Source organism: Lathyrus oleraceus, chromosome 5, assembly GCF_024323335.1.
Source record: "Lathyrus oleraceus cultivar Zhongwan6 chromosome 5, CAAS_Psat_ZW6_1.0, whole genome shotgun sequence".
NCBI classification, from domain to species: domain Eukaryota; kingdom Viridiplantae; phylum Streptophyta; class Magnoliopsida; order Fabales; family Fabaceae; genus Lathyrus; species Lathyrus oleraceus.
Genome location: NC_066583.1, coordinates 282,866,951 through 282,880,179, shown reverse-complemented (window position 1 = coordinate 282,880,179; position 13,229 = coordinate 282,866,951). Strand labels below are relative to the sequence as shown.

Sequence of the window (13,229 nt, the reverse complement as noted above, 5' to 3'; positions counted from 1 at the left end):
AGGTAAATTGGAAGAGTAAATCCGCCATGAAGTTTTCATCTAATTTCTATCTTGTTATAGTTAATACCTGGTTTAGGAAAAAAGATGAGCATCTTATCACATATAAGAGTGAGGTGACATGTTCTCAAATAGATTTCTTTCTTATTAGAAAGTCGTGTAGGAATATTTACTTAGAGTGTAAAGTTATTCCGAGAGAAAGCTTGACTATCCAACATATAGTATTGGTTATAAATGTTAGAATCAAGAGAAAAAGTCACATGAGATTGCCACAAATCAAGTGGTGGCATTTGAAGGGTGAAAAACAAAGAACCGCTAATATAAGATCTATGAGGAAAATCACAAATAAGTGTAAATGATATGTGTAACAAGATGACAAAAAAATTAGAAAAATAGCTAAAGAGATATCGGGAGAATCAAGAGGTTATGGATATAAGGGTAAAAAACCTTGATGGTGATGGTGAAATAAAAGTGTTCAAAGTAAAATTAGAGTAAAAAAAAGTTTTTTTAAATAATTGTCTAAGTGCTAAAAGCTGAAACTTGAGAAAAGTATAAAAAAATAAGAATGAGACCAAGAAGGTGGTGAGTGAAGCAAGGACCCAAGCTTTTGATGAATTATACTAATTTTTAGGAATCAAGAAAGGAGAAAAAATTACATGTAGGCTTACTAAAGAAAGAGAAAGAAAGACAACAAATTTAGATTAAGTAAAGTATGTTAAAGATGAAGAAGGAAAAGTCTTGATTCATGAAAATATACAAAGAATAGGTAGAAAACATATTTCTACAATTTATTTAAAGAAGAATATGATATCTCACCAGGCTTTAGCAGACTTGACATTAGAGAAGAGATCAAAACTATAATTACTATTATCAGATTCAGAAAGAATAGGTAAAAGAAGCATTGAAAATGATGAGTAATAGTAAGGCGGTTGGACCATACAACATGCTTGTAGAAGTGTGGAAAATTCTTGAAGATAGAGATATTAAGTTTCTCATCAAACTCTTCATAATGAAATTATGAGATCAAAGTAAATGTCAGATGAATGAAGAAGAAACACTTTAGTTCCAATCTATAAGAACAAAGGGGATATACAAAATTGTGTAAATTATAGGGGGTCAAGCTTGTGAGTCATATTTATGATAAAAAATTGATTGAACGAAGATTAAAAAAGAGACTCAAGTCACTAAGAATCAATTTAATTTAATACCTGGGAGGTCGACCATAGAAACGATCTATCTACTACGACGTGTGATGGAGCAATATCGGATGGACCAATAAGATTTGTAATTAATTTGTATCGACGTTGAGAATGTGTATGATAGAGTGTCTCAAGATATTTTATGGAAAACCCTAGAAAAGAAACGGGTTAGGATTAGATATACTCGAACTATATGTATGAAGGAGTACCGACTAGTGTGCAAACACAAGGTGGATAGATAGACAAATTCCCCATTGCAATAAGTTTGCAGCAAGTTTCAACTCTAAGCCCCTGCCATTTTACTTTAATTGTGGGTGTACTAACGAAACACACTCAAGAGCTAATATTGAAATGCATATTTTTTCCAAATGATGTAGTCTTACTTGAAGAGTCGGATGAGAATTTAAATGAGAAGTTGAAGACTTAAAGACGAGTTTAGAATTGCATGGCTTTTGCCTAAGTACAAGTAAGACGAAGTATATGAAATATAAGTTCAATAAAAGGAGAAATATTTTTTACATATGTAAAAATTGAAGACCATATCACCCCACAAGTCATGTGGTTTAAATATATCGGGTCCATAATACAAAATGATGAAGAAATAGAATGAAATATAAACCATCAAATTCATACTGTGTGGATGAAATGGAAGAGTATTTCAAAGATTTTATGTGACACAAAGGTATCGCTAAAGCTAAAGAATTTTTTTAATGGATTGTAGTAAGACCTGTGGTGTTATGTGCGGAATAATGTTAGAACAGTTAAGAATCAACACGAAAATAAAATAAATTTAACAAAGATGAAGATGTTGTGTTAAATGTGTGGTAAAACTAGAATGATAAAGTTCTAAAAGATAATATTATAGAGAATGTTGAGGTAGCATCTATAATAGCAAAGATGATGAAATAGACTTAGATAGTTTTAGCATTTAGATAGAAGATATATAGATTATATTGTAAGAAGAATAAATCCGATGAAGAGAATTCAACCAAAGATAAAGAAAAACCTATAAAAATTATAAGAGAAATTATTACGAAATATCTCAAAAGACTAACGATTTAGATAGGAACATGATTTTGAATAAAATACGATAACACAAATTGATTATGTAATTAACTCTACTTAATAAGATAAAACTTAATTATTCTTGTTTTTCTTTTTCTTCACTTTTTAGTTTTGTAACCAAAATACAAATAATTTATTAAAATCATTATTTTTTCTTTTATCTGAAATAATTTTGGATGTGAAAAAATATATTTTATAAACCGTATAGTAAGTTACTACATACTAAATATAAACATAGTTTCAAAATTATACACAGTAACTTTAAAACTCAAACAAACTCAAAATATATCATTAATGATAATCGAATAAATATAAGAAAATATTGCAAGGAACGCAAGACAAAACTATTCATTTGTTGGTCACCTAACAAAACAACTTGAGTGCACAAATCTAAATAAAGGATCTATGTTGATTGAGAAAGAAATCCATATTCTTTAAAAAATATATTGAAATTCAAAAGTAATATTTCTAAAATAATACAATAAAACATAATATTGTTAATAAATTAACACTATTAACTATTGTAGTTTTTCCATGATCATAAATATAGTATTTTGGAAGTAGTGTATATAATTCTAATACTAATTAATTGCATAATTAAAAATTGAAGAAAAAAAAACATTGATTTAAAAACAATTACTATCATAGTTAAGGAGGAACATGTCTTATTGTTCTGCGGGAGGGAGACGGTGTGTCGGAGAACTCTGTTTTTAGAAGATTCTTGGAAAAGTGAGTTCCATTTCCTCAGACACAACACAGAATCTTTCACCGCTTTGACCAACTCACTTCTTTTTCTTCTTCCATCACCATGTTTCCCACCACTTTCATTTATAAAAATAAAAAAACACATTAACGACAACCATTGTTTCAGGAAAACACGGCAATGACATACATGGCCACCAAAAACATAGTAGTATATAATTATTCAATCTTTACCATGCTTGCTCATAAAATTACCACTACATATTATATAGTTTTTTATTCAATGAGCATCACAACTGGATCCAGATTTCAGAAAATAATAATATTAAAACCATGGTTGCATGTGGGAGTCACATACGTGTTAAATAGAATACTAGTATATACATGCATTTAGAGTGAACTTGCATATTTGCAGAATATAAGAGAAGCATTCAATATTTTAATGTAAAGAAACAGATCATGAATGAATGAATGTGTGAAGTTCATTGAATAAATGACTACACTACATCACATTCATATTTATTAACCAGACAATACCTGAAACAATCACGCTTTTTATTAACTTCTGCCAAAATAATACTACAACTTTTTTTTTCTGTAATGAAATTGAGTTCTGGAAAGAGTACACGCTGTCAAAGTTGTTTGAGTGACATGTTTATTGAATAAAATACTCACAAATAGTTTACATAAGATTAGAATGAATTGATCACTACTATACAGTTTTGAGAAATGAAATACACGAGGAATGCGTTATGTACGCAGAACAGGGAAAGGGAATCAAGAATCGGTAGTGGAATCGATGGGAAGATGTAGCGAAGGTTGATGATCGTTCTTGCTCTTCTCCAAAGATATCTGTTTGGCAATGCAAAAAAGGAAAAATTGTTTCACTCATCAAACTTATAAAACATATAATTGCCAATAACTTGGAGATGAGTTTCGGTATATGACAACGCATTAACTTACCAGCAGAATATCCTCATCAGTACCAAAGGCCTTGCGAGCTTCTTCTAAAGACTTCGACGATATCCTTTTATGTTTCCTGAAATTTTTTCAGGGAATTGAGTTTTTGTATTCATCAGGATGACCGATTAACTCTTAATGTAAGGTCAAAATCAGAAAAAGAACAAGGAAATAGTTATCCACTCAAACAATAACCAGATGTTTTTCATACATTATTGGCAATTTCATAAGAAAACTCATTCATTTCTCCTATAAAAAGAGCCCCTTTATTCATGATAATCTATGACAGTATTCTTTTCTAAAGTTATCATAATCTTGTTCAATATGCTTTCACCTCTACCTTTCCATTCATTTCTATTGCAAAAACTAATTGGGAAGCCGTTCCCATCTCAGGGGATGGCACACAATGATGAGGAAATGCAAGCTTCGGAATCAAATCGTACTTAAACACCGGTTCATTTACCTTCAAACAAAAATCCAGTGGGGTGTTAAGGTGTCTTCACTATGAAAGTAAGATCGAATGGTATTTGAACAGTTACTTTAAGTGGTTTCAACTCATGAAAACAACCTTGAAAAATAAAGGGAAGGCGGAACACCTGACTGACGAACCTCCTAAAGAGAGACAAATCCCATGTTTAAGAACTGAGATACAAAAGATTCGGCGCAACAATGAAGATTTGAAAGGGGCATTAGAAGAGACTTATTCTAACCCAAATATATGACGTGAAAGTGAAAAATAGTAGTGCTAAACAAGGAAACAAAATAGTAACAGAGTATGCAAATCATCTCAAAGCCTTATGGACGGAGTTGAACGACTACAGACTTATAAAAGCCAAGTGTTCAGAAGATTGAGGGTTACTTATTTAAATCACAGACTCTAACTTGCTAAATATACTCCTTAAATAATGCTGAATCTTTTGAACATTTGGCTTTTCTAACAATGTAGTAGTCCAACTCCATCCACAAGGCTTTGAGATGATTTCATACTATGTAACTGTTTTGTTTTCCTCTTTTAATGGTCACTATTTCCATCTTCACATCATATATTTGGGCAGCATTTGTGGCTTTAGATTAAGATTCTTCTAGTGTCTTTCTATTTCCATCTTCACACCATATATTTGGGCAGCATTTGTGGCTTTAGAATAAGATCCTTCTAGTGTCTTTCAAATCTCCTTTGATGTACCGAGAAACATGCACGTGTCACTCATTTTTGGAATCATTTGAATAATTCTCTTCTAATGCAGCTGAATCTTCTGTATCCCACTCATTCATCTTGTAAGATAGAGGAAAGTTTTCAAATAATTCTTCTCATTCATCTTGTAAGATAGAGGAAAGTTTTGTTAATTCCAATACGGATTAGCAATCCTTTGTTTCAGGTTCCTGTTTAATCACTTATGCGTCACTTATGATAGCCATGGTAAAAAAAAGATAAAAATGAGCAAACAAAACACGTGAGTTCGAAATGACCCACAGACAGCGATTCTTCAGGTTCCAGCTAGTTTTTTCAAGGTGAACACGGTAGTGTAGGCGGTGAGACGAAACCAAACGGAAATAGGCGTGGCTGTGTAAACAGTGGGCAAGGCGTGAATAGTGTTTTATGGGTTTGTTCACAAAGAGTAAGTGACTACAATGAATGCAGCAAAAGAGGCCACAATGAAGGTAGCTAGGGTATACCAAAAAAGAAACCACAATGAAGGAGGCTAGGGTTTTTATGCAGAAGTGAAACCCTCTCAAACAAGAGCTCGTGACACCATGTGAAAAATTGAATGATATATATTTCAATATGAATAATTTACAAACATTGATCTCTTTAGATAGAATATTCTAACCTAATGTGGGCTTGACTAAAGGTCCAAACATAAATTACTACTAATAATAGTAAAAATAAATTATCTACAACACATATAGTTATTAATTGTTATTTCATTCATGAGAAGATTGCTTATGAAGAAATTAGCACAGCCTGTCTTAACTCAGGTGATCAATTGACTGTTTGTTTGCCAAAGCTCATCAGGGACATAATTTTTTTATATGAGCAGCAAGTCGGCTGCTTTTGGTCTCTATGATCTAGCTTGAGGGGCAATAGAGTTTGTGTTTGAACCCTAACTCAATTCCAAAAGGTTGCTCATAGGGCGAGGGTTATTCCTCAATTATATAACCATTGTTCATGAGATTTCACCATCATCTCCTCTATCACATGTGATACTTTTAACACTCCATTCATGTTCATTGTTGGACACCAGGAGCATGATGTTTGCAGGTTAGTAAAGCTGTGGGTAGCCCAATAGACCCACCATAGATCCTGATACCATGTTGAGCCTTTGAAGTCTAAGACAGAGAGGAGAAAGACCAAAATTATAGCCATATTCTAGATAGACTAAAATATAATCAATTATAGTCATGTTTTAGTCCTTGTTCTTTCTCTCCTCTCTGTCTATTACCCCATAACTACAACAACGGGAATTGTTAGTTGAATTTCCCAACTATTGTACGACTTTCCAAGTTATGTATCATAGGAAATTGAGTTAGGTTGACTATTCTTTACGATAATTGTAGTTTTTTGGCATATAAATATCATTCTGTTGTGTGTTCACTCACTCGAGAATATTCAGAAACTCATCAAATATTGGTCTCTTACGTGATTTTATTAACAACAAGGTTAAAACACTGATGCACATTTAAAAAAAAAAAAATACAGGATATCACAGTAAGTAGAAAGAGGAAAAAGAGGATACCTAGAGCTAGCAGGATCTCTAATCTCAAACATATCTGCTCCAGCATCAAAGCCACATATCAACACATAGTGACCTGTCAATAATAGTTTTTTACTCAGTATTTGAATTTATCAATTGATAAATTTCAAAATGTTCGAATGAATAATACTAATTGAAGCATATACTTTTCGGTCTTAGATTCTCAGTAACTGAAAGTCACACTGGAATTAGACTAATCCAATTCGAGACAGTTAAAGGAGAAACACTACTAGCATCTATTTTTTCCACTCACAAGACTCAAATTTGAGATGTCGTTTAAGAGTAATCAAGATCCTTGTCTACAAGCCAAGAGGGTTTCACATAAGTCACCTTGTTTACAATGTTTGAACGATTCTAGCACACATCAGAGTGCTGGGAATATGACACTACAGTTATAAGTTCAATAAAATCCTTGTAGATTGTGATGACACCAGCGTTGATGCAATTTCATGTTTAACTCATCAAAAAAGCGAAGGTTTTTCTCTGTGTTGAAGTAACGTTTTTTTATATAAAACAAAAGTACTTTAAAGGGTATTACTATGTTTTTCAAATTAAATTGAAGTATAAGATCTTCAACATGAATTGGATAAAAGGGTTTACTCAAGAACGAGAATTGTCTATAAGCACACGCACTCGCACTTTGAACATGCCTCTCAGAAATACTAACTTTACAAAAATAAAATTTTAAAACCAGATTTAACTCATCTTCTTCAAGGAAGGTAAGTGAAATGACACGAAATTTTTTGCTTCCAACTTCCTTGATCGAAACTGAAATATAATAATTTAATGATATATTTTAAGAAATTGGGTTGGACCCAACTCATCCCTTTAAGATCGGTTTGTAAAATGAGGATTGCCTCCACTTATTGTGGTCATATCAATGTGAAAATAAATCCACCCCTTCAAACCTAACACAAACCCAACACAATTAAGGTGTTGGAGACTGCAATGAAGGCAAGTCAAATCTTGCATTTTAGACGACTAGGGACGGACCGCAATGAAGGCAGAAACTCCAAGACACCCTCTCATGCTCGAGCCTCAATGTGCCGAAGCGTGGACGATGCGGAAAGCCTAACAAGTGATCTAAGATAGGCTTAGGCTTTGATATTATCTCAAGAATTTGGGTAGAACATAACTCATCTCTACAAAACCGACTTGTAAGGTGAGGATTGCTCGCACTTATAAACACAACACGGGCCATATCCAACACACCCCTCACGCTCGAGCCTCAATGTCAGGATAGGCTTTGATACCATCAAAAGAATTTGGATTGGACCTAACTCATCCCTACAAAACCGGACCTGTAAGGTAAAGATTGTCCCCCACTTATAAACACAACACAAGTCAAATCTTTAAGCAACGTGAGACTAAATTCACCCCTTCAAACCCAACGCAATTGAAGTATTGGAGGCTGCAATAAAGGCAAGCCAAATGCCGCAATTTAGACGACTAGGGGCGGACCTCAATGAAGGCGGAAATTCCAACAATATACTTGTCTAAACTTGTTAGATAAAGTCATTCAGTACATGCACACTGCATGCGATAACTAAACAAACCAAAAGGAGTGCTACATACTTATATAGCATGACTGTAACACACTAACTTCCATTAAAAGAATGCATACAAGGCCGTATAAAAATTAGTTAAAGCAAAAATATCAATGCTCACCTGTGTAGTCAGAGTTATTGCTGAAGACGCCAGCGACATGAACATCTTGCCATGCATTACTGAAACCAGAATCTTTTCAGTAGTATATAGAATTGCTCATGACTAAAGAATATGACTGATGCGAAACAAGAAAAATAAAATAGTGAAGAATTCAACTAGACCTGACGTGACACAAGCTTTATAAAAATTTAAGATGTCAGTCAATGAATAGATTTAAAGTATGTAAATGCTGTGGAGTTATTGTTAATTTAAGTGTTAAAGCCAAATAAGCACATAGGGAAAATAGAAGAAACACCTACCTCAATTTATTGTGGTCAACTAATGCAATGGCTAAATATTTCCCAGACAATATGAGAAAGGAAATCTCCTCTTCGCTAAGTGACCTGCACTGTAAAAAGATGGAACGTTTGTTGACAACTTATACAAAAGCAACAAAGTCGTAAGCAATAAAATCATTTTCTTTTCTTTTTCAACAGGTGACAGTCTAAGAACTTCTTAGAACTATACTTGGGACATCCAATAAAATCGTGAAGTATACCTGGATATCAATTCCAGCTTCCATTGCATCCTGAAACAGTGTATCCACTCTTACTAGATCATTAGGCAGTTCCTCCTACACAGCATTTAAACAAAATCTTAGCAACCTAATGTAATCAATAGACAGTACTGAATGCGCGCTGAAGAAAGATCTCTATGACAAAGTTCTTTCTGCAGCCAGGCACAGGTACATTTTAGGCAAAAAAACAAGGTCACTTTTCTTTTAAAACCGGTGAATCATCTAACCATATGCCAAATGCCTGCTTGGATAGTATTCTTGTAAGAATATATTTCCAACCCATATTTCAACCACTCATAGAAAACAACATATATCTTCAATTTGTTCAATATACAGACATGAGTGTGCACTGTGCAGAGACATAATGAATCGGAATAAACTCCCATTTGGTGCTCAGAACATCTATTTGCTCCATGAAAGATTATTACATCAATTTAATCTTCACACAATAATTTTATGGCATAAAAATAATCCAAATGGTATATTTGTAATTAACAGAAATCATTCTTTTAAGACAATTGGGTTTCACTCCCACATTAAAGAAGTTGTAATTACCTTGTAAAAGGATTCACCACAATAGTTTGGGTTTGCACCAAGTGTCACTGTTAAGTAGGAAAAAGTAACAGAAAATCTTTGTAATAAATACGCCAAATCAACAGTCCAAATGCTGCAAAACAGTAGTCAACGGTGAGAGAAGTCGGAACTCCATCATATATTAAAATGAACAAAGAATTTGTTAATTTTCCTATCTCTCTCCCGTCTTGAACAATCTGTTACGCCCTTCAGTTTTTAACTCAGATCCAGGACAGTGGGAGCCAATTAACCATATATGAACGTTAATATCCTTAACCAATTAAAAATGTCTAAACTATACATATTATTAGTTGCATTCGACATCGTCAATGTGTATATCATCTAGAACTTTCAAGGATGCCATATAACACAGTAACGACAATATCTAGGCTTTTATAGAGTGAAAAGACCTATTTGTGCAGCATAGGTCAGCCAGAGCTTGAATATCAAAGTTGTTGACACCAATAGTTTTCAGAACCATTACCACACAAGCAAGGCCGCAATCCCATGTATATATTTGATTTATGTGTGGTACCTACAAGCATAATTGGGAAGAATTTTACAATAGTATAGTGAATGGATAATGTTTGTAGTATAAATTTCAGCGATTAATCACATGCACTTACTTCAATGAAAAGTGAACGTCGTAATGACGGAGGATTGGAATCTATGTTACATGATAAATTCTGAAACAGGTATGGTTCAATCACCTTCAGATTTTCTCCTTTTATTTCTCTTTCATCTCCCGTTTTAAGAATCTTGTTGAATAGCAGGCATATGGGCCACATCAATGACTAAATTGAATGTGTACAATGTTTACTTTCAAAAAAGGTTCAGGAAATCAAAAGAGTTCAGAGAAGGTAGATGGGCTGTCCTTGTAGTGTATGTGGAGTACCAACCACGTTGATAGAGTACCTGCAGCAGCATCGACATAAAAATTATTAGAAGTCAGGCATACAATTCTTTCAAATTTTTTTTAGTTAGCGGCATCATTTTTCATCTTAAGTAACACTATTTTTATTTGAAAATGAGGGAATGTCACGAAACCATCCTTCACTGCATTCAAGATTTAAACATTTAATACTTCTTCAAGTCTAAGAATGAAAAACTAATTCCCCTCCGGTTCCCTCCAACTTAAAGATTTATGAGGATTGACCAAATTGAATACAAAACACACAAAACCAGACATGGATTGTCTTTGAAAGTTTGCAGTAAGTGCGGGATATCTTCACCAAACTTTTATGTTTGAGGAAGCTCAGAAAACTCCACAAACTTGCTTTTACACAGGCAAACATGGTTTTAGTTAAAAAATCATGTTTGGTTGTAATATGCATGTTGGAATTCAAACCTTAATTGCAGTTCGTCCCTAGTCGACTTAATTGTGGCATTTGACTTGCCTTAATTGCAATCTCCAACACCTTCAGTGTCTTGGATTTGAAGGGGTGAATTTAGTCCTACATTGCTTAGAGATATGACATGTATTATGTTTATAAGTAGGGACAATCCTCACCTTACAAGTCAGTTTTGTAAGGATGAGTTAGGTCTAACCCATACATTCTGAGATGGTATCATAGCCTATCCTAGATCACTTGTTGGGCTTCCACGCTTCGGTCTCATTGAAGCTCAAGCATCAGGGAGCGTGTTGGAATTTCCACCTTCATTGCGGTCCGCTCCTAGTCAGTTTAATTGTGACATTAGACTTGCCTCCATTCCAGCCTCCAACACCTTCATTGTGTTGGGTTTGAAGAGGTGGATTTAATCTCTCATTGCTTAGAGATATGGCATGCATTGTGTTTATAAATAGAGACAATTCTCACATTATAAGCCGGTTTTGTAAGAATGAGTTAGACCCAACCTAAATTCTAAACATAAATCCCTTTATCTTTCTTTTTTAAGCTCAGTATCCAGCCCTTAGGACCGACTAATCAGGGGACCAATCCCACTGTTATGGACTGACCCATCCGAAGAATTGTCTGCACTAACAGATTCGAATCTGAAACTTTAAGAGAAACACACTCTCAAGTCTTAAGCCTTCACCGACAGGCCAACCATTTATCTTAAAGCCAGTTTTTTTAATTGCATGTTCAGATTTGCGGCAAATTTGATGGAATCAGTGTACTAGTGTCATTTAAGCAAAAAATCATAATCTGAAACTTCAATATAGTGATTTTGTCAAACTCACACCGTAATTCCAAAACATGCATGCACTAAATCTTGTCGTGATAAGAAAATTGTATCTCATCACACCCCTCCTAACAATTGCCTTGTGCATAAAAACCCAACAACAAAAACACATGATCACTTGGATCAACAGCAAAAGGATTTATGCGAGACACAGAAAATTTCAACAGTTTGGTAAGGTTACTGATCCAATTGACGTATCATGAGTAAATTCAACCAAAATATATAAATAAAGCAATGAATCGAAAAAAACAGAGATGAAATTGAACATACAAGGGAGAGAGGTGAATACAGCGCGTGTTGAAACGGAGACGGAGACAGACAGGTTGTTCAAGTATCACGTCGGTTGGTGGCTTCTTTGTTGAACTCGATGATTTATGTTCTCTCTCTCCCATCCGTCACGTTTTTCTTCTTTTCTTTTCTAGGGTGAAAGTTAAAACCGGGTATGTTCTGTGCGTGTATTGTTTTTTTCCTTTTTAAGGTAACGATGTTTTTTGTGTTAAAAATTATTACTTTTTTCTCAAAAAATATATAATAAATCATATTTTTTTAATTTCACATTAATTTATTGTGACACTTTATTAAAGATTTTTTTTAAAATAATTATTTTAAAAAATAATAATAATCAATAATTCAAAAAAATTAACAAAATAATCATGTTTTGAAGAGGATGCGTCAGATGAATTGACGCATTCTTAATGTATGAAGAGGAGGCGTCAATAGAATTGGCGCATGCAGTGGGCTCCTCATGAGGAGGCGCCAATGCTAGTAGTGCATGCATTGACCCTCATGAGGAGGCGTCAATGCTAGTGGCGCATATGTGTGCTTTTGGTTGGTGTATGCGTCAATTCATCTTGCGCATACATCCCTTGTATTTTTTTTTTTAAAAATTTAAATTTTTTTTTAAGTTTTTAAATTTTTTTAATTTTTAATTTTTAATTTTCATTATTTAATAAATAAGAAATAATAATGAAAATAAATAAATTTATTGATGATGTAATAATTGATTACATTGGACTAACAATAAACTAATGACTGGCCCGATTATAACGCCCCCCTGTTCCACATCCAGGTATGATAGTTTGTCTCCGAGGTCTCCCACGATTTTCTTGAGGTGTTTGAGATCTTTGTGTGCTGACCTGATCGAGCGATGGCTGGTAGGAATGTCCAGTGGAAGTTCTAGCGGTATTTGACAAATGTATCATCATTTGCTCTCAATATCCGGAGGGGCTCTGGCCAACGGTGCTTCCGTAATAGAGTTCGGTGCTCATGTCATCGTAGTTAGGTCGTTGGGGTTGGGTGAATTAGGGATGGTATCGTTGCCCAAATTGGATCATTGAGTCGTTTTGGAAACGAAGTAATGGTTCCTGGGGCGTACTATAGTTAAACAGCGATTGAATGTTATGTTGATGGGATGTTTAGGTGGTCATTGGTGGGGGACTACGATAAAGTGACCCATATGAATCATCTAGGCTATAGACGGTTGTGGTTGTGGGGTTTGATTCTTGGTTTTGTGTTTGGGTGGGTGGTATGAATGGATTGCGACGTTGGATGGTTGGTTGTTGGATGGTTGGC

General features: G+C 34.1%; 1 protein-coding gene across 2 annotated transcripts; it reads right to left on the bottom strand.

Annotated features, from left to right (window-relative positions):
• Positions 1 to 3,501: 3,501 nt before the first annotated feature.
• On the bottom strand, positions 3,502 to 12,106 carry LOC127083907 (guanylyl cyclase 1). 2 transcript variants are annotated; one of them, XM_051024272.1, is made up of 10 exons: positions 11,928 to 12,106; positions 10,100 to 10,388; positions 9,884 to 10,008; positions 9,456 to 9,567; positions 8,883 to 8,957; positions 8,644 to 8,732; positions 8,345 to 8,403; positions 6,659 to 6,731; positions 3,927 to 4,002; positions 3,502 to 3,815 (listed from the first exon to the last, which is right to left on the bottom strand). In XM_051024272.1, the coding sequence occupies exons 2-10, from the start codon at positions 10,259 to 10,261 to the stop codon at positions 3,741 to 3,743; spliced, it is 846 nt and encodes a 281-aa protein (XP_050880229.1). In that variant the 5' UTR covers positions 10,262 to 10,388; positions 11,928 to 12,106; the 3' UTR covers positions 3,502 to 3,740. The 2 variants fall into 2 exon arrangements, with proteins under 2 accessions (XP_050880229.1, XP_050880230.1); XM_051024273.1 differs by having other exon boundaries at positions 10,184 to 10,388.
• Between the last annotated feature and the right edge of the window lie 1,123 nt (positions 12,107 to 13,229).

Coding starts and splice junctions, on each gene's coding strand:
- LOC127083907 (XM_051024272.1), bottom strand. CDS start 10,261: ATGTGGCCCATATGCCTGCTATTCAACAAGATTCTTAAAACGGGAGAT. Junction 8,958..9,455: donor GTGGTGAATCCTTTTACAAG/GTAATTACAACT, acceptor AATGCTGTGTAG/GAGGAACTGCCTAATGATCT. Junction 3,816..3,926: donor CTGATGAGGATATTCTGCTG/GTAAGTTAATGC, acceptor ATTGCCAAACAG/ATATCTTTGGAGAAGAGCAA.